At 43.0% G+C, this 26,438-nt stretch overlaps 3 protein-coding genes across 3 annotated transcripts; all 3 read left to right on the top strand.

Moving 5' to 3' along the window:
* The first annotated feature begins 316 nt into the window (after positions 1–316).
* hoxa4a (homeobox A4a) lies at positions 317–2,409 on the top strand. Its single transcript, XM_068575417.1, has 2 exons — positions 317–792; positions 1,327–2,409. Exons 1-2 carry the CDS (start codon positions 375–377, stop codon positions 1,665–1,667), a joined length of 759 nt encoding a protein of 252 aa, XP_068431518.1. The 5' UTR covers positions 317–374; the 3' UTR covers positions 1,668–2,409.
* Positions 2,410–12,482: 10,073 nt separating this feature from the next.
* Positions 12,483–17,229, top strand: hoxa3a (homeobox A3a). The gene is made up of 2 exons (XM_068575429.1): positions 12,483–13,088; positions 15,582–17,229. Exons 1-2 carry the CDS (start codon positions 12,629–12,631, stop codon positions 16,370–16,372), a joined length of 1,251 nt encoding a protein of 416 aa, XP_068431530.1. The 5' UTR covers positions 12,483–12,628; the 3' UTR covers positions 16,373–17,229.
* Positions 17,230–20,834: 3,605 nt separating this feature from the next.
* On the top strand, positions 20,835–22,730 carry LOC137784649 (homeobox protein Hox-A2a). Its single transcript, XM_068575484.1, has 2 exons — positions 20,835–21,198; positions 21,797–22,730. The coding sequence occupies exons 1-2, from the start codon at positions 20,835–20,837 to the stop codon at positions 22,519–22,521; spliced, it is 1,089 nt and encodes a 362-aa protein (XP_068431585.1). The 3' UTR covers positions 22,522–22,730.
* Positions 22,731–26,438: the final 3,708 nt, after the last annotated feature.

The raw sequence follows: 26,438 nt of genomic DNA, 5'->3' as shown, positions 1-26,438 counted from the left end.
TTTATTTAGTCAGGGCTTGGATTTCATAACCACTTTCTGTTTCATATGAGGGGGATTTTATCACATGCAGGAAAGCCTCACCCACAGAAGTTTGGCCCCATGCAGTAAACAAGTTAGTTGATTGGTTTTGCTTTATATACTGTGATTTAATAAGAAAAACATCAACGTAAGCCAGTCCGAGCAGCGTTGGTGGTACCAATGCCATGCTTTCCATTGGTTCCTGTTTACATGATGCCCACAGGATGCGCGGTGATTGGTGGCGCTTCCCACGTGACCAGACAACTTTGTACATTTGACAGGGAGTAGGAGGGTTTTGTGGAGATCAGAAAAACGACAGCGCGATAAAAATTAGTATTGTTGCACTTCACAAATTAATGACCATGAGTTCCTACTTGATAAACTCCAACTATATCGAGCCTTCCTTTCCTCCATGCGACGAATACCAGCAGAGCGGATACATCCCGAACCCTGGCGATTACTACGAGCGGTCAAAAGATACGGGCTTCCCCCATCACGACGAGCAATCCTATCCGAGGTCAAACTATACAGAAACGGGCTACGATTACGGCAACGTTCCCGCCACCGGACTCGATGATTTCTCCGAAGGACATCACGCACAGCCGCAGCCGGTTCCACAGAGCCACGGTCCTCGCCTTCCCGCGGCCCCAGACGGTGGCGCAGGGGAAAATGCCAGCAAAGACTGCAGCCTCGCTATTGAGGTGTATCCCGGTGCAGCGAAGGGCAAGGAGCCGGTGGTCTATCCGTGGATGAAAAAGGTCCACGTTAACAACAGTGAGTTATCGTCACGGTTAAATAGCAGAACCACTGAGAAACAACCACTGGAACACACGCGAGTCCATTGAGGCAGCACTAGTAGCAGCCCTTACAACAGCAATTTACGACTATCGAGCAGCAGGGTCGGTAATTAAGGACCCTCGTAAATTTTATTGCCTGTGTTCGTCTGTCGGGGCCATGTGCTTTTGTTGCTTTTTAACCCAAACTACCTCCACCACTGGAGCCGAGCCAAACTGTAATATCCAACCCCGCTGTTTGTTAATCATTTTTAAGCCTGATATGTCCCTGGATGCGAGGGCTTGTACACTCGGCATCTCCACATTAATGTCATGTCCGTAAACTGAAACACGTCAGAGAGTAAAACAAACATAATGGCTGTGATTTTACACCAAACGCAGAAATGTTATAGATATTTTCTTAACGATTTAATGTGTGCATTGGAGGAACTTTACTGGTTTGGATTAAACGCTTTATATCCGCCCGCATGTAACACCTGCTTGCATGCCTCTGTATGGCTTTTCCCCCCTCCAGTCAATCCCAATTACACTGGAGGAGTGCCCAAGAGGTCCCGCACTGCCTACACCCGCCAGCAGGCTCTGGAGCTGGAGAAAGAGTTCCATTTCAACCGGTACCTGACCCGGCGCAGGCGGGTGGAGATTGCGCACACCATGTGTCTGTCAGAGCGCCAGGTTAAGATCTGGTTTCAGAACCGGAGGATGAAGTGGAAGAAGGAGCACAAGCTTCCCAACACCAAGATCCGCTCCTCCAGCTCGGCCTCGTCCTCAGCCTCGGGGGCCCAGCAGCAGCAGCAGCAGCAGCAGATCAAAACAGGCCAGCAGCTTGTCCCCACGCCGTGCACGGCAGGGCTATAGTGCCCGAATGAACCCCATCCAACAAAAAACCCAATCCAGACTGAGATGGCAAATATCACAAGTGGAATTTGATGGACCTATTCTCAGTATTTTACACATGGTGTTATCTCTTTCACCTTGCCTCTGCCATTGGGCCCCTGTCACGTCCTTTGTACCCTTTCTCCTCTCCGGTCGTCCTCGCCCTCTTCATATAAGCTTGAAATTCATCTTTAATTGCCATGGTGGCAACTAAAGTGTTTATATATTTGTTTATTATTATGAAAGAAGGATAACGCACATTCAAACGTATGACTTGGATCAAAATGTATCATGACAGTTCAAATTGAGTGAGTTAAAAGTAAGTTTGAAGTCATTTTTATATGTTCATTTGGAGTATTGTTTTTTTTTATTATTTCTCATGGAAAGCTCTAATATACTTGAAAGATATTTAGCGAGACTCTAGATGGCTGTTTAGAGGTATGGCATCAGTCAGAGTAACAGTGTAGTTTGTGTGTTTGAGTCGGTTGGTTTACTGTTGAATGTAGTCCCTGGTGACTTTCACATTTAATGTACATAGGCAAATCATAATGAAGGCACAATAAGAGAAGCATTTCGTCACGTAGAAATATGTTTGTTGGTATTGTAAGGTCTAGGTTTATTTGTGCTATAGTCCGTTCCATGTTGTGCTGTGTTCTAAACTGTGAATATTTGTATGTGTTGTCTCAGTAATGACCTTTGTGATGTAGGCTAGTGTAGGCTCAGTCTGTCCTTGTGAAATAAATATGTACTTCACTTATAAGGTTGACTTTGTTTTGGATATTATGTAAGTGCAAATACTGATTAGATTTTGGCGAAACATGTATTTTTGAAGCCGCGCGTAATAACGTGAGAATGCATGTATTTACCTCCTCTTTTAAAAAAAGATTCATAATTTGAGGATTGCATTTTTTAAAAATTCAAACATTTCACTTCAATGCCGTTTGCTTTAATCGCAGGATTCAGAAAAAATGGATTCATAAAGCATTTTATCCAGTGTGTTGAGATGTATGCGTCTAAATATGATAGTGTGCGTAAAATTGCATATACGTACAATTGTGATTGAGTATTGGACTACTTACTGCGCCACATATTAATACTACTTTAACTTTATTAACCTTTTCTGAATATTATCAAATTATATTTGGTTTATATTGTGTTATTTGCAGAAATGATTCACTTGTTAATCAGTGCGCAAAGATGCGCAGTTTCTCTTCTGTAATATTTAGAGAAAGGGAAACAGATTCAACATTTCATGTGTTTCATATCTGTAACCATATTTTAAATTAAGTATGTCTCACACCACGTTTTCCCATCTACTACACGTTGCGTAAAAGGTATTTTTGTCTGACTCCATTAGGTCTTTTAATCCTCAACTGACAGGAATTCTAATCCAAAATGTGCTAGAATGTCGTGCGGATTTCCGTGGTTTAGGAGGCAGATATATATCAGCTGTTAAGAGTTGCAGGCTTTGCTACTTATACGGGAATCAAACCAACTCCAGGTTGTTAAATGTATCCGGCTTCACATATTGTTTTCTCCTGCCATTATTAGGAGATCTCGGCCGACCTCAGTGCACCAGAGTGTGAGTGTTGGTCACTACCTGATACATCCAAACAATAGAGAGTTCAACCCGGGGACACGGCCGGCTCTGGCCAATCACCAGCTCAGAGCACTTCTTCTGACCCCTGACCTCTCAACACACACAATGTTCAGACCATACATCAGTGCTAAGACCTCCACGGGCTTCTTCTTCTCATTTACGATTTACCCAGAGACAGCGCGGAAACAAAAACGGTGTTTAGGTGTGAAACTAATCCATGAATTCTCCCAAATTTGGTCTTAAAGATAGCTCTTGTGCAATATATCACAGAATCACCGCTGTCAGGTCGTTCAGAGACGGTAGATATGAACTTAAACATGCTGGTATTGTGCAAATTGTTCAATATGTTTTGCCACTCTTGGTTTCTGCTCAATATATAATTGCACAATGGAGGGGGTCAGTCATGCATTTCATAGTAAATAGATAAGACTGACACTCACCAAAATCCCCACAGAAAAAAAAGTCAAAGTGACAGATTCATAGTCCCATTTAACACAAACACGGTTTTATAGTCATTGATACAGTTTTTGTTGCATATTTCACTCAAAATTGTCGTCTGCATTTGAAAAATAATCCTGCAGAAATGTAAAAACCCTCTCTGCACATTCTACCAGACCTATGTGCAGCTCTTGCTGCAGACACGACAGCTGTGCAGAAGATGGCGTTGAGGCTGATTGGCACCGATTTTGCGCAGACTCCAAGAAGTCCAACTAGTTAAATTACAAGATTTCAAGTCATTTGATTCGCGAATAGAGGTCACTTCCAATGTACTGAAATTTTAATTCGCTCTTTCACGTGACTTGTTGAATAATGAATGCCCCGGGGTCAGAAATAGATGTGCAAATCTGCCTTATTTTCATTTGAAGTGATCCTCTGCAGGGTGCAAGTCAGATCTCTTCTCATCTGACAGACACAGAACACTGTCCGCTGGACACAGACCGTCATGACCTGTGAGTAGATTTGGATGTTTTTTTTTTTCCTTGTAGAGGTGTTAAAGGATATCCCGGAAGTGGAGTTTGCTTCATGGTCTTCTGGTGAATATTCATGTGTATTTGAATATGATCTAATTCATTGTTGAACTCAACTAATTGTATTCCTCAATTAGACTGAAACATTTTTTGTATTGACTTTAAAAAAAAGCATAATACAAACAAATGTGTTTGTGCTTAAACCTTACATACCTTTTAGGATTTAGGATAAAGTAGTATTCACCACAACTTTTTAAATATTTTAACCACGACAAATTAGGCTGTTCAAATGTAATAATAATGTTGCAAACAAAATGTTTTAAGAAACCATAAATTTGAGCAAATTTGGTTCAAATGAATTGTTACTAAATGTGATTGCAGATACAATAATGTCGTATGGGTGCACCTTAAACTTTATTTGGCAAAAGCAATACAATCACTTCAAAAACAATTGAATAAGAGCAAAATGAAGCATCAGTCTGCATTTATGTTGGCAAAGTGTACCCCGAAAACACTCATTATGAAACTAAACTTGGTGGTTGTTTGTATGGATTTTGAATTGGCAACGTTTCCGTTTGTTATCAATTGTTATGATTGTCATCAATCTATTAATTCCACTATTGAATTTAAAGATGAGAGTAAGTGTATTTCAACAACAGTACAAAGGGCTGCTGTTGTATGAAAGAGCCTTTCAATGAGAATGAACACAATAGGCAGTTTAGACACAGATTAAACATTAACAAGTTCCATAGGGTATGTGACAATGTGAGTAATAACAAAAACGCAAATAATAATAATTCTAACAATAATAATATTAATTCATATTAATAATAATTATACGTATTTAACACCTCCAAAATGCAACAGCTATTGACAAAAGCCGACCAATATATTTAAATGTGTGACTAGTTCACACTGCTGTGAGACTATATGTATATAATCTATTCTATATGATCGAGGGATATTTTCAGTCATGAAAAAAGTTAAACATAAAAAAAAATATTTTATTACAACCACCTTCATGCAATCAATTACGTTGTCCTTGTTGGTCTGCTTCCGTGCGTGAGATTCTCCAAGTCTGCTTGAGGCGTTGAGTTTCGCATTGGCCTTAAAGTTGTCCGATGTAAACCTCGCAGAAAGAGTTATCTTCCTCTGAGTGTAGGTAACCCAAGCCTGGCTGTTAAGCGCTCTGAGTGTCAACATTGTGGGGAGATATGGACCGCCGTCTGGCCAACATCCAGGGGTCTGCCCCTCTAACTCCTCTTTGCTGACAAGTGATAAGAAGCCCTGATTTGGATAAAAAGCTCTGACACGTTTCTTTTATACTAAAACAGTTGAGATTTTAAACATAACAATCATCTACTACTTTTGAGTCTGGAAAAAGTGCAACAAGAAATAAAAAGAAGACTACCAGCCGAGGGCCTTTAATTGTTTCCATCTCCTTGTTTTGGAACCCAAAATAACTTCCCACTCGACTTTCTGTGCCTCTGCCCGGGTCAGGGAAAAGTTCAGGTGCTGTGGCGAAAGCCAAAGTCAGATTATCTTCCAGAGCACGGTCATGTCCAGCATATACTCCCATGGTGACAGCTCCACATCTGTATTTGCAAAACAGAAAGAGAACATGATTAAACACAGATATGTCACATAAAAAAAACCTGCGTGCAAAACCTGCGCGTAAAACTTATTTTCTCGCCCTGCAGGTCATTGTTAATCCTCTTCTTTTCTCCAGTTGTTGAAGCGTTGCGTTCTTGTCTTTAAAAGTTTACCGCTCAAGTTGTAGTTTGAGAAGACAAAGGCTGGTGTGGGAGTGGGATGCTGTCTGTGTCCGCCCCGAATGATTAATCGTTGTGGTGGGATTTTTCCACGCCCGCTGCTCGGTGTTGACGGAAAGCAAAGCGCCAAACGGTGCCGAGAAAAGAAAATCTCTTCCGGGACAGCACTTGTGGCCATTCATGGAGTTTATCTATGTCACGCTATATAGATAGGACTTAGTTTACAATATGGTTGTCTTGGCATACACCAGGTTTATTTCGTCGTCGGCACTTTTGCACTCAACCCTCCCCCTTACAAAGCAATTAAACTCATCATTTGCGAAAATCTGTAATTTCAAAAATCACTCAGTTGGTGAACGGAAACGGGTAAGTGCATTTAGGTCAAACGAGGGTCCATGTACTGATCAGCGGGGTCGAGCAGCGTCTCTTAGGTTACCTCACCTCCACTTTCCGCCCACTGCTGACTGACACCCTCACGACCACCCTCCTTATGTAGGACAGGTAAATGTGTGACTTTTTTTTTTTTTTTTTTTACCGTTTGGCTTTTGTTGATGGAGAACCAAACGCTGATTAAGTGGTACTACAACCAAACTGCAATACTGGCTAAGGGGGGCGATATTGAGTAAAGCTCTCTAGCCCTGGTTATGCTGTAAAGAGAAATGAGCGTAACGTATGCTGGATGGTCATCCTGCGACTCGTAAAACGTTATTTTACAGGGAAAGCTCTCATCCTCTCACATAGTGCGACTTGTCACGCTGCAGTGCAAAACATTCTGGTGTTCAGCTTGGCTCAGAGCAGAGCTGGCTGCACTTGAAACTCAGCATAATGCAGGCGGCATCAGCTCTTTCAGCCGCTAACAGGCACCAAATATATGGCACTTTAAAGCTGACAGAACGCTCTTTCCCTCTGAATGGGCGACACGTGGAAAAGCTGCTTCTCTGCGAGAGACTTGCTCCTCTGCCAGATACATTGCAGTGTCACATAGCCCTCTTTTTTTCTCCCTCCGAACTGATCCGTTTCTCCTCAGGGGCAATGACTGCCTCCATTAATGATTCACGGGCTCAAATAAAAGGGATTTAAGTTGACGTTGCGTCACGTGAGTGGGGCGCATAATACTGCGCGATGTTATGGCACGGGGAAGAAAACCGGAGCCCCGGTCTGGCCATATGATGCTGATTATATGCGGGTTACCCCCACTTTCCGTAAGGGGAGTCCGGGATTTATAGTTTGTTTTCCGAGCTGAGAAAAAGAAAAGAGAGACAAACTGAAAGAGAGAGGATCCTGGGTGTGTGGATGTATTATACTGCTGTCACGGACGGATATGTTTTTCCACGCGGACAGAGTCAGAGACCGAGCTTTGAGAGGATGGATTTTATTTTGAGGTATTTCCGCCGATTGTTCATTACTGTCGTGAGTTATTGCTGCGCGAGGCAGAGGTCAGTGAAATAGGGGTCCGGGGTTTCTGTGCAGGGCGGGGAGATATAGACAGGTACCAAAAAGCTATGATAACTATCTGGTAATATCTCCGATTCATCATATCTAATCGAAACATAAACATACCTTCAGATTGTACATATAGTGTATAAATAAGTGACGATTGAAGGATGCGTGTGGGCCATTCTGATGTAGGCTTTGTTCCATGTTTTGCTTCCTGGTTCGTTCATATTCATATTAAAGCCATTATTAGTTCCCATGCAAATTTGAGTAAGACAGACTGAATTATTTCTGTTGTGTTCATATTTCTGATGGCAAAGCAGCCATTTGGATAGAGGGGCCTGTACAACAGTTTGTAAATAAAGCGGCCATTTAAACATCAGCTTCCATGAAGAAGAAGAAAAAAACCTCAAGCAGAGCGTGCGGCGGCTGCAAGGTGCAACAACCAGTCCTATAAAACCAAACATCTCGTCTTTACGTGGGTGTTTTGTGTAAATGATACATCAGGAAGATTTACATAAAGTAGGGAAAAGCGGTGAGGTTGTGTCGCTCCGCCAGGGAAACGAGCATATAATGGAAGACGGAGTGCCATCCAGGACCGCGCGGCCGCGCTGAGGTCACGGCGCTGCTTCGTGATTTATGGGCGCGGGGACTTGGGGAAGATGGTGCGCGAGACCTAATGACTATTCGATCCGTTTGTGGAGAAAATGCTTACCGGCCAACAGGGAAACTACAAACACGTTATTTGCATTGGCCCATTTTATGTTATTAGTGATATTACGCTGATAGGGAGCAATATTTGATTGTAATACTAGTTTTGTCTTTGCATTCTGTTTTTTATTCATGCATTTCGTACATATGTATATGCATCTATTTATATACATATATTTTTGTTTATATTTTGTTGCAAAATGCTACAAAATAATGAAGATATAATTGTCCCAGTAAGCTTGGAGGATGTATCTCACACAAAGACGTGGAGCCTTCTGCTAAATCTAAAATCTAAACCAAATAATTATCTTCAAAATGTTTGCATCACATTTAACTAAATTAAACCAGTTTTTTGGAGATGTTTCATTTTGCACCTTTTTTAAGAACAAGGCCTTCCCAATTGCGTAAAATAAAAATAGACTTATTTATAATAAAATTGTCCTAACATGAAAAATAAAATAAAAATCGCAATTGTATATTTTCCAGAACACGTTATACGGTTATAATATCTCCGCAGGAATTGAAAATGTTTATTTCTCTTTACAGAAATCCAGCCAAGTGAATCCAGGCCACTGCACGGGCTCCAAGACACCTTGAACTGCCTTCGGTAAGTCCATATATCTTTATTGATTTGTGTTATGGATGCTTGATGGTGATATCCTTATTCAATTTCTAATAAGTACCGCACACGCCCACCAAAGCACTCACATGGATAGAGAAGCAGCCTATGGCCTGTACATTTCCTTGTTGCAGCAATATGACCAGCCCGAGAGCAATAATTCCTTCTCTTCCACTTGTCTTTGTGGTGTAATTTGTCACTATAAAAGTGACGAGGGGAATCGCAGCTCTTGGAGCGGTGCCTTACTCCTTTCAAAAACTACTTTCAGTGAAAGCCATCTGCTTGTAGCTGCTATAGTTTACTGCACTCAAGTTTTAAAAATGGATTTTCTTTCATCAACATTTCAGGTTTCTTTTCCTCCCACATTGTTTTAAGCCATATTGTGCACGGCACTATACGACCACCACCGCATGACATTTCACCCTCAGCTCGGGGCTAAACTAAAGAGAAAGGCGAATCAGCGTTTTATCAAAATACAAAGAAGTAAATAATTATACAATGTGACTGCTCATGGTTTCCAAAAGAAAAGGCCGAGTAGGCTAAAAAAAAAATCCTCACGCGTGAATTTTTGTCCCACTCAGTCTCCCACGCCGTCCGAGTGTTCTATACCTCATTTTAGATGTCATTGGATTTAGTCTCAGAGGCTGAAGCCAGAAAAGAAGCTGCAGCTCTGTGTATGTGTTTACCGCCCGAGTAAGCTGAGAGGACATAAATCTCCTTTCTTCCATTCTTTATGGCTGCAAAAGAGAAGCATTACCATGCAGAGGGATTCCCTCATGCTGCCGGCTCTCTGCTCTGCTCCTCTCTTCCTCGCTGCATGTTCTCCGCTCTGCCTTTTGGTGATGAACCTTCTTCCCATTTTTCACGCCGGCTCCCGGTGGGGTTCTCTCCTTGACATACTTCGACCACGGCTTTGATCTGAAGTTGTTGTCCTTTCTAATCTTAAAATAATACTGTGTTGTGTTCTTCATACAAGAAGCCATGCAGGCAGGCAACGGAATACTGGCGATGGAATGAAAACAAATTGCGCGTCCCTTACGACTAAAAGATTGAAGACTATATGCAAAGATGCGGGTTAATGATCAATCCGCGGATAGAAGCCCTTTATGTCCCGTGGAAATGGAAATGCAGCATGGTCAGCGGCTGATTATTCCTTTGTATTCTCCCCTCTCTCAAACATATCCTGCAATGGGCTAATAATTCCACCACAAGACGTGTAGTAAATAATAACAACAAAATATTTAAAACACTTTAGGGATGGACGTCTATTATATTTGAAACGACATTTTTTCTTCTTCTTCTAGATACACTACCTCATTTGGTTGGGGGAGGAGGAGAGACTTGATTTGAACTGGCTTTCCAAGGCGCTACTTATTTGCATAATTTTTTTTGTCTATGGTGACGCTCTGGTTCGGGGCAGTTCACTGGTGTCTGCATGGTACTGGTGAAGGATCACATCGTCTAGCATAGCCTTGGCTGAGTTTAATATTGCTATGAAGCCCTGGCCATTGCTCTAAAGCATGACGATACATTCAATCTTGAGGCCAGATAACTCTTATCTCGCTGACCCGACTGAGCACGCCTGCTTTCGTAATCTTGGTGTACCCATCCACGTCGAGTAGGGGAAAAAAAGAAAAGGGGAAAAGGAAAGGGGGTTCTCTCGGCTCTTCCCTTTTTTTTTTGTTGTGGCTGCTAATGCCTGGTGCATGGCAGGGCGCACTCTGCTGCTGCTGCTTCACCCAGCCAGCCCCTTGCCTTTAAACTTTTCTCTGGATTACTGCTTTGATCGATTCCGTCGCTGAATGAGAACATATCGCTTGGTGCTCTGCATTCGTCGTCAGAGGAGAAGGTAAGCAGGGCCAGAAATAGGCTCCCTCGGTTGTAAATGGCGGAGTTTGTGTGTCGCGCGGTGATTTATCACCGTATGACTTAGATCTCGGTTCAGGAAGAGTTCACACACACAGTCAGGCAGCCAGATTTCTCTAACGTGGAGCAGAGGGCTGCGTAGAAAGTCTGTCATTTGTCTCTCTTTCTCTCTTTTATGACTATCGCAATGGCTCGCGGGGAGATAGAGACCACAAAGCTCTCTGATATCTTTCCCAGTTCACCGTGTACAGCGAAGACACCTTCTTCCACTCCGCGTTTAACTGCATTGAAGACAAGCGCAGAGTTCATTTTAGACCAATTTGCTTTGCACGGCTGTACACACCCAGAGTTTGTCGATATTTTCCTTTCACTTTCCTTTCGCGTTACTTTTGTGAAAATGCATGTATTTGCTCCGGATTTATAGCTAAGGATTTTTAAAAACAAGACGTTTGTAATGCAGCCGGTATTAACATCGTTAATGTTGGGATCACATTTACAATCAGACACACAACAGCTCATTAGTTTCAGCAGTGCAAATTAAAAGTTGCAATCAATTTCCTTTGATTTCATTGAGTTATTATGTATTTAATAAAGTGTCCAAATGATATGCTTTCGTGATTAGATTGACTGTAATATTTAAATCTGGAGTGCAGACAAAGGAACTGCATAATTTCACAACCAAATAGTATATGAATAGGGCGGGTTTAAATGTGTATTTGTGGGCCTATTGAACAATATTCCCTTTTATTTAAAAGTAATAGAGCACATTATTATTCGTGTTAATACGATATTTATTACTTTTTAATTATTATTATTCAATGCACCTCCCTTTTTAAAATGCCAATGATTTAAACACCGGAAGGCCACATATTGTATTCGCTATTTCATTTGTAATGTGACAACATAACACATTTCTCCAAGATGACCCGTGTATCTGTGTCAATTATGGTTTATAGTTTCCCAAATAATCTTTTAGAGGCGGATCCCCATGGTTACCTGGGTGCATTATGGTAGTTCAGCAGCTTTGGCTGTGCCATGCCGGTCTCCTGTCCGCCTGACTACCGGGCTTGGCTGCTCACCGGGCCACTCATTCTGAGCAGGCCGTCCCGGCCCGCTGACCCCCATATATCACCGCCACGGGCCGCCGTGTCGACAGCACCGACAGCAGCCATTATTATGGGCCTGCAAGGAAAAGTTCACAACGTGGTCATGGAGATGCACGGATGCTCGCCCGGTTTTTCAGGTTTCCTCGTGGCTCTTCTATTTATCTTGCAGTATGCAAAGAAGAAGACAAAAAAAAAGAAAAGAAAGAGAATGCAGTTGTTTATGTTTTGCGTCAGGTGGCCGAGGAAGCAGTGCATTGAGATCTATCCTGTTTTCTGAAGGTAGATTTTTTTCGTCTTTTCGTCAAATGCAATGCATTCCCTTGCATAATAAATTATATGCAGTGTTGACAGCCCTGTTGGCAAAATAACAACATATCAGATATATTATTTCCTTGTGTGGTTACCTGCTAATACGATTTCCCTTGCACACTTTTTACCTACAGCATTTTCTCTAAAAAGTGTTATTGTTAATACGTTCAGATGTTTAAAATGGCATGTGGTTTCTATTTAGGTCCTAAAATTGATTTGGCAATGTGAAATGTTTTTGAAAAGGTTTGTTTTGATGTGGTCAGGCACAGATGGTAATGCAAGGTTAGTGCGTGTCTTTGTGTAAGCCATAAGGTAAACGGTAATAGTCTACAGGACTGTTGGCCCTATCTTGCTTCCATAGTCTCCAGTGTCAGGTCTGTATTGAAAAGTAAGATGGATCGCCACCATTTCTTCTCCTCACAGTGCGTCTTGTAACCCTAGGTTCACCCGAGGAGGCCATTGGCGGAGAGGCGTCACGTGACCACGGGGTGCCAATGTTATTCTACAAGGGTGTCAAGACCCTGTCAGTTTCTGAAATAAATATTGGGAAACGGCGAGATGCAAAAGGCAACCTACTACGACAGCTCCGCAATTTACAGTGGCTACCCATATCAAAGCGCAAATGGCTTCAGTTATGATGCCAATCAGGTCCAATATCCCCGGGCCTCTCATGTGGAAAGTGAGTACCATCGACCTGCCTGCTCCCTGCAGTCTCCTGACGGCTCCGTGGCTCTGCAGAAGCCGGGGGAGATGGCGGAGAGCTGCGACAGGACCACAGCCATTCAGGCGGCGCAGTCCAAGGTTCATCCCGAAAGCAATCAACCACAGGTGCCCGTGTCAGGCCCACCCCCTCCCTCACAATCCCCCGGTGCTATCAGCCAAAACACAAGCAACGGTTCCAACCAGCCCAGTGCCAAGAACGGCTCGCCGACCTCTACTACTCGCAAACACATCTTCCCCTGGATGAAAGAATCCCGCCAGAACACGAAGCAGAAACCGAGCAGTAGCTCCAGTTCAGGTACTTTCAACCCAAACACCTATGATGCTAACACACATAACTCGATAGCCTCTGACCATACAGTTACATAAGTTGTGTTGTGGGAGGACATACAGGAGGGAGAGAGGCGCAACCAGCAACTGGGCAATGTATCTAAGGGGTGACATGATCAGTGTTTTCTGTGTTGGTGTCAGAGAGGTGTTTATTTTACCCCATAATTTTTAAATCAGTTGTTTGTGGTGTTATATTGAATTATATGTATATATTTTGTTCCGTGGGGGACCCTCACATTATTGAGGATACAGCCAAAAATGACCACAGAGTTCAACACCTTGTTGACACAGTCAGGGTATAATATGCTGTACCCTGTAATAACTAAGTTACATCTTCTTGGAATGTACATACAATGATTCCCCAAACGTGATATATAAATACCATATAAGGTCATAGACTATAGACAAATAATGTCCCTCAACATTGGAAGAAGAGTCCACCATTTGGTGTCCCTGTGCCCTGCAGCTGACCTGTCCTTACTGTAAACATCATCCACTGATCACATAATGTTCCTGGGGAGACAACAAACAAACACGCACAACAGTTGTTTCAGTTTGTCCTGCTGTTTTGATGAGAGGGAAACTTGGTGGGTCAGAGTGGGGGGTTGTGTTTGGGGTGTTTATTTACATGGAGGCAAACTAAAAATTAAACGATGCTTATCTTCCCATGACCTGGTTATTTTGGAAATGCAGTAGGCACTATTTCGAATAATGATATTCAACAGGAAAATTGTATTTCTATGGCCTAATTTTGATTCACCTACTAACAATTTAAGGTTTTTTTTAAATTCATGTACGCAAGCCAGATCCTGCTGTTCTGATGACAGGAAAACCTAGGTCAGGTTGGGGAGTTTGGAATCTTTATTTATATAAACTTCAGTTAAATATTAAGATATGCTTATTTTTCCTAGACCTTCTTGGTTGTAATTTAAATAGGTTCTATATTTTGAAAATGTTCAGAGAAACCGTCTTTCATTTAATCAAATTATATTTTTAGTTTTTGGAATGTTTTCCATTGGTTTTAACAGCATGTTGACATGTTAACATGTATGGAAACCACTTTATCCACGATTTACGCACAATTTACGCACGATTTACGCACGTAGTGAAGGTCAGGTCCTGCTGTTTAATTGAAGGAAAGCTTCGAGGGTCACAGTGGGAAATTTGTGTTTGAGGTATCTTCAATAAGCTAACATGCTCAGCAGTATGGCACCCGTCATTGTTATTCATGTTGGGAAGATGTTCTCATAATATTTCATCAACTGGTAAAAGTGCGAGCATTTATGAATTGTATTTTACGCACGAACACAGGCCAATGAGAAAAAGTGTTGGGTCCGGGGGAGGATTTGTGTATGTAATGTCAATACACACCCCAAATATAAACATGTGAGTGAGTCTTACCTTCTCGTGGCATTCCCTTTTTGTAAACATTTCCAAATTAAGTTGTAAGTATTTTTCTGCAGAAAGAGTTTAAATTGTACGGCAGCATGGGGAGATTTTCATTACCGAGGTGCTACTTTTATGAAAAACCTTTTTACGTACGCCAGCATCATGCCCTTCACACATATTTCCAGAATCGGTCTTATTTATATTCTTTAAAAATATCAAGCAAATAGCATGCAATAATAATTGTTATCATAACTGACAAGAGTATTCCTTGTGTTATCTTGTATCTCTATAACCTAATAGGTACGGTTATGTCACGCTGCATTCCTCTTGCTCCATGTTTAGAAGACAAGTGAAATTTATTAAGTGTTGGCTGCATGCCACAGCGGCAAGTAGACCAACACCTTGCTATTCTGCAGCCAAGCTGCAGCTTCTTAGAAGGGGAGGCTTATCAGTGGGGGCAGTGGTGTATACACCCTGAGGAATACTTAATGCTTGTGTTTGCATTACGTTTGTGCTACTCTATGACTACGGGGGAAGAGAAGGGTCAAATGTTTTAGTAGGTTACCTGATTCCATTTCAAATATTGACCCACTGTTCTTCAGTTACATTTTTTCTTTGTAGTTAGTGTAGCGTGTACACAGACCCAGAGACATACACTGATTGTTAATTGTCTTATGGCGCCCTCATGATAACCCTTGTGCTTGGTAGTAGGCAGTTGGTTTATCAAAATGTGCACAAATGCTCACGCGCAGGGTAGAAGAAGAAAAACAAAATCGATGATAACACCCCTATTTAAGTCGTGGAGCAGGGCATATTTATCTAGTAAACCACTCCCTCTTGATGGTTGAAAGTTCTGTTATCAGCTCTGTGCGTGTTGTCAGACGATCTCTCTCTCTCTCTCTCTCTCTCTCTCTCTCTCTTTCTCTCTCTCTCTCTCTCTCTCTCTCTCTCTCTCTCTCTCTCTCTCTCTCTCTCTCTCTCACACACACACACACACACACACACACACACACACACCATCTCTCCGTCTGTAATGGATTACTGATTGACACCCTCCTCTCCTCCCTGACAGTGGAGAGTTGCCCCGGAGACAAGAGCCCTCCAGGGTCAGCAGCTTCGAAGAGGGCCCGGACAGCTTACACCAGCGCGCAGCTCGTGGAGCTGGAGAAGGAGTTCCACTTTAACCGGTACCTCTGCAGACCCCGGAGGGTGGAGATGGCCAACCTGCTCAACCTCACGGAGAGACAGATCAAAATCTGGTTCCAGAACCGGAGAATGAAATACAAGAAGGATCAGAAAGGAGTCGGGATGATGCCTTCTCCTGGTGGGCAGTCCCCTCGGAGTCCCGGGGGCCCGGTCTCCGGTGGTGGCGGTGGTGGAGGATACCTCAACTCTATGCATTCTCTAGTAAACAGTGTACCTTATGAATCCCAGTCGCCGACGTCTTACAATAAACCTCATCAAAATGCATACGCTATGGCCACGTCATACCCCCCTCCTTTGAACAGCTCCCTCAACAACTGCCCGCCCTCCCAGAAGAGGTATCCCGGGACCGACTCGGCCACGCCCGAGTATGACGCGCATCCTCTCCAAGGCAATGGCAACTACGGGACTCACATGCAGGGCAGCCCCGTGTATGTCGGCGGAGGTTACATCGACTCAATGCCCAATTCTGGGACCTCCGTTTTCGGTCTAACCCACCTTCCGCACCCGCCGTCCACAAACATGGACTACAATGGAGCAATCACAATGGGCAACAGTCAGCATCACGGAGTGTGTGATCCGACACCGACGTACACAGACCTAACGTCGCACTACTCTCAGGGAAGAATCCAGGAAGCGCCCAAACTGACGCATCTGTAGCGGTGGCGCTGCCCGGATCACTCCGCCCATTGTCTTATCCACCTCCAGACACATTACTGCTTTGTTTCTGCGCCTCCTCGCGGCTTCCACCTTCTCTCAGCTTTTGTTTATGTTCTCTATAGTTTGATGTGTGAAGTAGGGTAGGATAAATAATCACGACTTGCTTGAATTTTTCTCTATTTGCTCGTGTCATTGTCTCACAAAGACCTTTATCTGGGCTGTAGGACGTCTAGAGTGGGAGGGAGGGGGTATAAGCTTACAGTATAAGCATAGGCCTATTTAATCTTTCTTTCTTTATTACTTGTTTTAAAATCGAAACTCAAACAGGGTATTATGAACATATGTTATTCATTTGAATGTGAATTTGTTCGTCTTTTATTTATCCGCAGTTGAAGAATTGTGTTTTGCATTTTGTTGCACTTGTGAAAGGATCCTTCAAAAGCCACGAGTTTGGATTATGATGGAAATACATTTTCAAAAACAAGGGACATGAGCTCACACGCCGCCTCCCTTGCTTGTGTTGTTCTATTGGACTTTTTAATGTTATTTATTTTGTTTGGTGTTAAGATAAAAGAGTCCTTTAGTATTATTTGACACCTCGATGAGCTTTGTGTGGGGACAAGGTTGGTGGGAAATTAGCGCCTGGACCCTTCAGCAGCTACATGTCGTCAAAGCTCCCCAGCAGCAGCGCACCATGTTGCTATTAGGCTATGCTTCCGTTTCTTCTTCTTCAACGAGGTGTTTTATTTTCTCAGCGAATGTAAAATCAATCAGTCATGCAATAAGGGTGGAAAGAAGGACAAACATTAGCATTTTCTTTTCTTGAAGAAAAAAAGAAATACATCATCAATTTACTTTTTTCAATGTCATACATTCCTCGCTGCTCCAGTTCGAAGAAATAAATAAAATAATTGAAATATAATTGCAGCAAACCTTGTAGTTTTAATTTAGACACAACAGAAACATTTCACATGATCACAAAATGAGATACAATACAGTTTCCCAAATGAAAATGTAATAGTACTTTTCTAGTTCTCCAATTGTTACATTTAATTTTTTTGCTGTTATATATTTCAAGACTGTATATCATTTAAGGTGATAACAAAAAATATAAAACATGTTTTAAACGATTGGCAACATATTAGAGAATACAATTGTAATAGTTTAATCAACCATTGGTACTGATTGGTGCTATCTATATATTTGTATCATACGTATGCATCAAAAAGCACGTGAAACCAGAGGCCACATTCAATATTCAATAACCGAAAAGGAAATGGTTGCAGATTAAGTCAAATATTGAATTAAAGCTACTTGTTTTTCTCTCCCCTCCTCTTGATTCGATGTGAAGAAAAGTCTCGGGTGGCCTTTTCACCTCCTCTCATCTGCGTGGGCACATCCATAATAATAAAAATGTCACACTGGCCCTTCTGGAGATTCTGCAAGAAGACAACAAGCTAAATGAGAAATCGTTTGAAAAATTATTCCCTGATATGTTCAGTCAGTGAAATGCGGAGAGAGAGGATAGAGAAGATGAAGCAGAATTGTAACGGGAGTTATTTGTGTCATTATATTACAAATATATTACACATTTGCAGATGCCAGCGTGAAGCCGTTCAAGACGAGAAGCCTCGGTCTCGTGGAGGGTTACAGCAAAGCAAATTATTAGTGGAAAGCTGAAAAATGGGATTGCATTTCTTTAGGTCTATTTTGTTTATGATAAAGGGCCCGCAAACAAATTATTATCCTTATTGTTATCTCATTTTTTATTTAAAATTGATTTTCTTTGTTTGCAGTAATTCAAAGCATTTATGAAAAAACTAAAATACCCTCAGACATGAAGCTAAAATACCTGTTTTGCAAATCTGTCATTCCTTTTTTTTTTACCATGCTGAATGACTTATCGACTTATGTCGTAAAATTAACAAAACGTTTTCGCACATTGTTTCCTTTTAGTGCGCATGCATTTGTGTAGCTGCAGTAATATTTGGTCTTACTCTCCCATGAATAATATTCAGCACTATCTGATTGATATAAGAGGGCATGGACATTAGTAACCCTGACATATGGTTAGCAGGGAAACCTAGAACAATTGAACCATGGTGTGTCCCAGTAAAGAAAAAAAAACTGATGCTCTGAGTATTCCTGCATCCAACACAGACACGCGCACACATGCACACGCGTGCACAGCAAGAAGCTGATTTGACCCATATGCGCATGCAGGTAGCACATGCATAACGTTTTAACTAAGATAAGATTCGTATTTCTTTCATTGCATTATGCCATCCGTGGGAAAGTGGTCTTAAATCAATCCTGCTGTAAAGACAAGTGTGGAGGACAGACTGGGGTCCACTAAATGCCGCCACCCACTCCTTTCCTCGCACACAAAGCCTGTGCGTAATTCCCCAAAAGCCATCCATCTCTTTCTCTAGCAACTCTGTCCTACATCACACGGTCTGCTCCGCTCACAAGCCTGCACGTCTACCAAAAACGACCAAAAATATACGTGTCTTTGTGTAAATGCGCTTACAATTTCAAGATAAAAGCCAGGTGGAGAAGCTGCTTCGCCCTACTCACCGTTGGCGCATTACCGCCTCCACAGAAAGGAAATGGTCGCATCTTGTGTCGATGGATTCTTATTTATCTTATAAAAGATCCCTCCAGCGACAGCCAGGCTACAACTGCGAGCAGAAACTGGTTCTAATCTGAGTGGCCAGTGTTTCTCGCCGCTTCCTGGCTGCATTTGATCCGGGGGAGAGTTAGAAGCCTTAAATGTGTTGTGAGGGCACCGAGCTGTCAGACCTTTTGGCGAGTAAGATTGATCGCGCACAGGCTTCCAGGACTCTTTGTTTGGTATATAAGCAACAAACTGAGAGAGGCCTACCACTTCTCTGCTTTCCCCCTCTTACTCAGCAAGCCATATATTTTAAAAATGAAAATACAGCATGTACTGCTTGACGAAAAACATCCCAAATGTGTCTTTCACAGATTTTTCTGGAAGGGCTATGAAATGTAACACTGCAGGTTACGCCATTCAATAACAATTATATTTACATTACACCGCTGCAAATGGACTCATTGTAAATGGTCGATTCTAAACTTGATGGTGGTTGCTGTATTACAATTTCATGTATAATGGTTACTGGAAATACAGTGAGGGGTTATTTCTCAGCATTGTAGATAATCCCAGTAATCCCTTCCAGTAAATTCCATCTATCTCTGCTGTTTCCACTATTAACACGAATATGAATCCTTACAAGTATGATCATATTTAAATTTAAGATTACAATTATTGCAGACGTTGGTTACCGAAAATAGTGAACATCACAAATCTTTAAATAAATGAATTGTGTTTGTTTAACATAATGTTTTTTATGTTGTACACCACTATGACCTCGTTATAAAATCGACCTTTTGTAGAATAAACGAAAAACATATGCTTCAATATATCTATATGGGCCACATGCATAGGCTATAATAAGACAATGTGCATGACTGCACATGCATAGACACGCGCGCATGTAGGTATTTTATTTATATTTTTTCTTGACCTGAGCTCTAAATGTTAAACAGCTGTTATGGGATGAAATGGTCTGAACGTGTCATATCCGTCAGTGTTAACTTAATGGATGGGCTTTTTATTGCTACACATGTCGATGGGTGCACTGCATATTTCATTATTATGCATCTTTAAAGAATCACATCTACCCTGGAGTCTACACTCTCTGAACAGACTGGATTATGGGGGGTGGTCTCTGTCGAGTTCAGTCTCAACATCAGTTTTTGGCTTATGCTATTTTTTTCACCTCTGAAGTCTGACTCTTGCCTATATGAATAGCCACTGGCGTGAAATGTGTGTGTGTGTGTGTGTGTGTGTGTGTGTGTGTGTGTGTGTGTGTGTGTGTGTGTGTGTGTGTGTGTGTGTGTGTGTGTGTGTGTGTGTGTGTGGTGGGGGCGTTCTCGACTGACATCCTCAAACAATACGAGAAAGAGGAGTGCACGAATCCGCGCACCCTATGCTGGTCTCCTTCCCTGTAATAGTGAGCGTCAGCCATTCTTAAAAAACACATTTTGTAGCTTAGTGGACTGGACTGGAAGGGCGAGAGGAGGATAAACTGAGCGGACAAAGATGTAAATAAAAACAGTCGTCCCCCAGCTGATCGAGGCGTTCTTCATCAGCGTTTTTGGATCAATCAGGCAGACAGTGGCTCCTTTTGATTAAACCCCAAATTGTCATTGGGCAGAGGTAATCATGTGACAGGCAATTCGGTCCAATTTCAACCTTGTCTCCATGAATTCAATAGTTTAATAGTAGCTCGGTCCCCACACGGCCGTAATCAGTGATATAGAATAAAAACACCACCAGGATATTTTTTAATGACTTTTTCTTTCTCGTCCTCACTGAGCCGCAACATTTATAAAAATACGCGTGCAAACTTTCCTCGGCTCTCAGGGAGCGGAGATGAATTACGAATTCGAGCGAGAGAGCGGTTTTATCAATAGTCAGCCGTCGCTTGCTGAGTGCCTGACATCTTTCCCCCCTGTCGCTGATTCATTTCAAAGTTCATCAATCAAGAGCTCGACGCTTTCACGCCCGACACTGATTCCTCCTCCCTTTGAGCAGACCATTCCTAGCTTGAATCCGGGCAGCCATCCGCGGCACGGCCGGCCCAGACACAGCCCCGACGGATGCAGCCCGCTGCCCACCGCCTCCTTACCCCCGGAGTACCCCTGGATGCGGGAGAAGAAAGCCTCCAAGAGGAACCACCTGCCGACCTCCACTGCTACCACCATATCCAATGGACCTGAGTGCTTTTCTCCAAAAGGTGGGTGATTTCAAAACACTTTACTGAAAAAGTGCTTACTATCTGTTGCTAAATGCGAGCGCAGTAACATACGCAGGGCTTTCCTAAAACAAAAAAACAACAACTAATACGCTAGTTTTATGGTTATTACTTTGCTGTGATTGTGGATGATGCAAGACACAAAAAAAACAGTTTGGGTAAAAGTTTGGTGAGATGATTTATTCCCCTAGCCGTAGGAGAGTTTTGATGTGTGACAGTAATGAAGAGTGATGGAGTGCCGTTGCCGAGGAGGGCAGCTGGAGCATTCATTAGTATCCCACACCAGCATGGACCTCACTGCTTTTAGTGCACCGTGTTTGCTTCACGCTCATACTAGACGTTATTTTGTGTGTAAAACAATCTGATGAGTATCTCTATGCCCTAATGATTTTTAGGATAAATAGTGTACAAGCTCTAAGCTTGGGTCAGTAGCTCCAGCGGCCATTTTGCTGCAGCGTGTTGTGAGCCACTCTCTGGTGGTTTGAGAGAGCCACAATGTTAGATTCAGGAGCAGCGGGGTTATGCAACTGTTGTGTCCTGCGTTTTTAATCCCAACGCTACCGTGATGCTTATTTTCCAGGCTCGCCTGAGATTGCGGAGAGTGGTGGGGGAGGAGGGGGCTCCCGCCGGCTGAGGACAGCGTACACCAACACACAGCTGCTGGAGCTGGAGAAGGAGTTCCACTTCAACAAGTATCTGTGCCGGCCGAGGAGAGTGGAAATAGCGGCCCTGCTGGACCTGACCGAGAGACAGGTCAAAGTGTGGTTCCAGAACCGGCGCATGAAGCACAAGCGGCAGACCCAGAGCAAGGAGAACCACAACGGGGATGGGAAAGGGCCGTGCGCGGAGGACGGCATCCAAAGCGACGAGGACGACGAGGGCCCCCTGTACGAGCGGAGCGGGGCCCTGCTGGAGAGAGATACCTGCTCCTTTCAGAATAACTCTCTCAGCTCCTCACAGCAGCTCCACAATAGCGAGTCCATGAGTTTTGCTGCTGCGCCGCTGAACAGCAATGACAAAAATCTCAAACATTTTCCCAACCCGTCACCCACTGTTCCGGGCTGCATGTCAACAATGGGCCCAGGCTCGGCATCTGGGCCGGACAATGGCGACAGTCCCCCGGCCCTGGATGTTTCTATACACGATTTTCAACCTTTCTCCTCGGATTCCTGCCTACAGCTCTCCGATGCCGCCTCGCCGAGCTTATCGGAGTCTCTGGACAGCCCCGTGGACATTTCTCCGGACAGCTTCTATTTTTTCTCGGAGTCCCTAACTACAATCGACCTGCAGCATCTGAACTATTAACTGAAATCAATCACAAAAGCTTCATTTTTTTCTCCTTGGGACAATAAATATCAGGTTGCGATATTAACTCTGCTGTTATTTGTATAGTCGGCACATTTATTCTGTTGATATTTGACTTGATTATTAATAAGGTAAGGATGAAATGAAATCACTGAAATAGCTCTACTCACAAGTGGCTTGTAATTTACATAACAAATTGTTCTCATGGAATGGAAATTATGAGTGTTTGTGAATAATTACACAGTATTAGGCCTATGGAACCTGGTCATTTTATTTTTGTATAGCTTCCAATGTCTTGGATATTTTTGTTAGAATACAATTACCTTGCTACAATCTCTCTTTTTCTGGTGTTTTGAGTCGTTTCTTATTCTATTTGCAGACTTCCTATTTTAGCTTTAACAATTTGTGTATAAATTATGCAAAATAAAAAGAAGTAGGGCTTGGAAAGATAGAGACGGTATGCAAATGCCACAACAGGTTGGTAATGCATACAAATAGTCTCGATCGCGTTGAGTTGTGAAAGCACACACGTGATTGCAATTTGCTTTTAATTAATGTAGAATTTAATTTCAACATAATGCAATTGTTTAGTAAACTGAAACTTAATGTGTCTGTCTTTTTATAAGAGAAATGCTAAGGCAGACCATATTCAAATATACCACTTTAGTGGTAAAACTTTTTTTATATCGTAAAAAAACTATAAATATCTGCTAATTAACAGTTTAACGACTAATATTAATGCAAAAAGAAGCATTTGTTTTGCTGAAATTACTTTATTTATTTTTTTGCTTAGATTTACACAAACATGCTGGCACTGTATTTCAAGCTGGATATACAAAAACCCTAATGCAGATTATTTATATTTTCACTTTCAAACTTTATACTTTGGAGAGTAAAAGCAAACAAGCCAGCACGGATCTGAACATGACAGGGCTCTTAACATTGTGTGCATGTTGCAGGCGAATACCCGAGCCATGTTTGCCTTCAGGAGCTCATAAATCACTCCGTGGCATGAACGAGACGGACATTAAGGAGACCAATTGTGGCGTAATGTGCACAAATAAAACCTCACTTACATTTTCATACGGGACTTCCCAATTCCTGTGCTAGAAAGGGACTGAGTCGGGTTTGGCAATAATTCATTTTTATAGCTTCTTTAAAAACGGTTGTGGCTCGAGGACAGCGTGCAGTAGCAGGCTGCTCGGGTTATGAGGCTGCATCTTTCCCCCGTAGCTCAAACTCAAAACAGACTACTTTTAGACTAGATTATTCATCAGAAACACATTTACTAAAATAAGCTTCTTACTGAAGATCATCAAGCAATATATGGCTTCTTTTATCAGGAGAGTTTGTCCATTTTTAATACAATGTTTGAATAGGAAGTCTGGAGTTCAATATAGGGATTATGAATGGTCGTGCTCTATCGTATTACACTTGAGTTGATTTATGGGAATCAGCTATTAGCTCATACACAGCTTGATTTAATGTGGTTTTCCACTTGAACAGCTTTATGTGTAAGAACAGCAAAAACAACCACTGGTTGCGACGCCATGGCTGTACGGATCGATTCAGAAACTCATGTGTGATATTAACACACTGAGTGTTCAGCGGCGGTTTATCGAATAATCTGGAAGACATAAGAAGCCAATCGACTGGTTTAACAGAAGCCTGTGTGTGTGTGTGTGTGTGTGTGTGTGTGTGTGTGTGTGTGTGTGTGTGTGTGTGTGTGTGTGTGTGTGTGTGTGGGAGAGGGGTATTGGGGTAAGGGGGGGGGGGGGGCAGATACACTCCTGCACTCCAGCAACCACCACGGGTTCAGTATAACCAAATCATTCCGAGAGAGCGCGCCTTTTCTGCTCACATGTGTTCACACAAAGAGCCAAGAAAGCTCCAAGCCCTGGCGAAGTTTTCACAGGCAGACAAGGCAGGATCCCCTGCGCCCACTCACTCCTGTTGCAGAGGCAGCTGGGAAGATAGAGGAGAGGGAGGAGGGGGCGATATTGACCCCACTGCGCTTTTTTTCACTGGTGGGAAGTTTGCATCACCTCTTCACTTTCTTTAATGCTAGAGGAGTTTGAAGCAGCTGGAAATCGTTTTGTATGAATTTGAAAAGTTGGCCATTTCTATTTAGGCTGCTTATATTTCATGGTATGTACATCTAAAACCAAAAACAATAGTTGAGTTTCTAAAATAGTATAGCTTTTATACTTACTAAAAGCAGTACGTAGAAAGCACATCATATACACTCGGATAGAAGAAAAACATTTTTAAATGGGATATTTCTAGAATTAAATAACTTTTAGCAAGTTTATAATTAGCATTAACAAAATGCCCCCTGCCACATAAACTATATATTAGGGTTATTATAACTGATCACGTGTAAGCTCAATTTTAATACTGCAGCAGGTCGAGGTGCTTCTACATTGTCTGTCTGTCTGTCTGTCTGTCTGTCTGTCTGTCTGTCTGTCTGTCTGTCTGTCTGTCTGTCTGTCTGTCTGTCTGTCTGTCTGTCCAAACACACTGGAAAACATACTGGGTGTTTAACCACAGACATCCATTGGGGGCGCTCTCTCCTCCGTGTGATCCCCTCCCCTCTCCTTTCCTCCTTCCTTCTCCCCTCCTCCTTCTTTTCCTTCCTCAGTGAGAGGTTGTCTCTGCACTCTGCTATCGCTACACTGCAGCTCTCCCACGCACGCTCCTACTCTGCTCTGTCTTTTTTTTTCTTCCGCGCAGCTTTTCGCCATTAATTCCAAGCAATAAAGCAACAGCTTTATTTGATGAACTTAACAGGATAATCAGCCCACAGTCGCACCTCGGGCTGTATGTGCGCATTAGCTCTAGCACGCGGGCCTCACATTATCAGATCATTTGATCACTATACATCCGTAATGAATACATGTGGGAGTGAAACGAGAGTAGATGGCAGACCCTATGACCCCGGGAGAGGAGAAATTAATACTAAATCATCTTAATGTTTAATAGGTTTTCTTGTCGTTACGTCACCTGTGACCTCGCAGCAAGAGCTGCCAAACATTTCTAATGCGACCTTGATGGGGAATAAAGTTATTAGAACGCTCTCTTTGCCTGAACTCGAGTACTTTTTGCCTGTCAGGAGAGAAACCTTCCGGCCTCTCCCTCACTGTCACACTGTGAACATATTTGCTGAGCAAATCCCTCATGGTGTTAAAGCGTGAAACACTTTGCATCGGAATGGGACACTGATGGCGCACATAGCCCGTGGCAGTGGCACCCACACACTGAGCTATCCATCCATCCAAGAGGGAATGACACCATTATACATGTGACATCACGGTTGTTACGAGCGGGCGGATACTGACACGCAATGAGGGCACAAGCACAACCGCGCGCGCGCGCGCATACGCACCAACACATACACGCACGGACACCTAGTCTCCTCTCGATTCCAAAAATACCGTACCTGAGGTCAGAGTGCTCGTCCTCGTGGAGGGGGTGCAGAGGGTGAAGCGTTAATCTTTCCCCGGACGGGAGAGCGTGCAGCCGGGGTTAGAAGGCGACGTGTTTGCCGTCCACCGCTCTCCATGCGACCCCGGAGCTGTCCGCCGCCGTCTGCCTCCCAGCTCATTGTTTGCACGGCCAATACATTAGTGGCGACGCGCGTCACCTTGATCGACGAGCGCCTGGAATTTAAATAGCCACTCAAACACCAATCTGTCACCGGCTAAGGGGATAAGGACAAGTACCTCACTGGCTGACCCGGGCCCACGTGACAGCGCCCGTTCATTGATATCGGCCCCGTGCGTCCCCCCCCCCTCCCTCCTCTGATAAGGACACAGAAAAGGTAAAGGTTGGCACGGTCACTTGGGGTAAGAGGAGAGAGAGGAATAGATCAGAGGGAGTCTGTAGAGCGGACGGTCCCTCGGTCCCAGTAGAACAAT

Source organism: Clinocottus analis, unplaced genomic scaffold, assembly GCF_023055335.1.
Source record: "Clinocottus analis isolate CAN_PGR_092001 unplaced genomic scaffold, fCliAna1.0.p SCAF_14, whole genome shotgun sequence".
NCBI classification, from domain to species: Eukaryota; Metazoa; Chordata; class Actinopteri; order Perciformes; family Cottidae; genus Clinocottus; species Clinocottus analis.
This window is presented reverse-complemented; position numbering and strand designations above follow the sequence as displayed.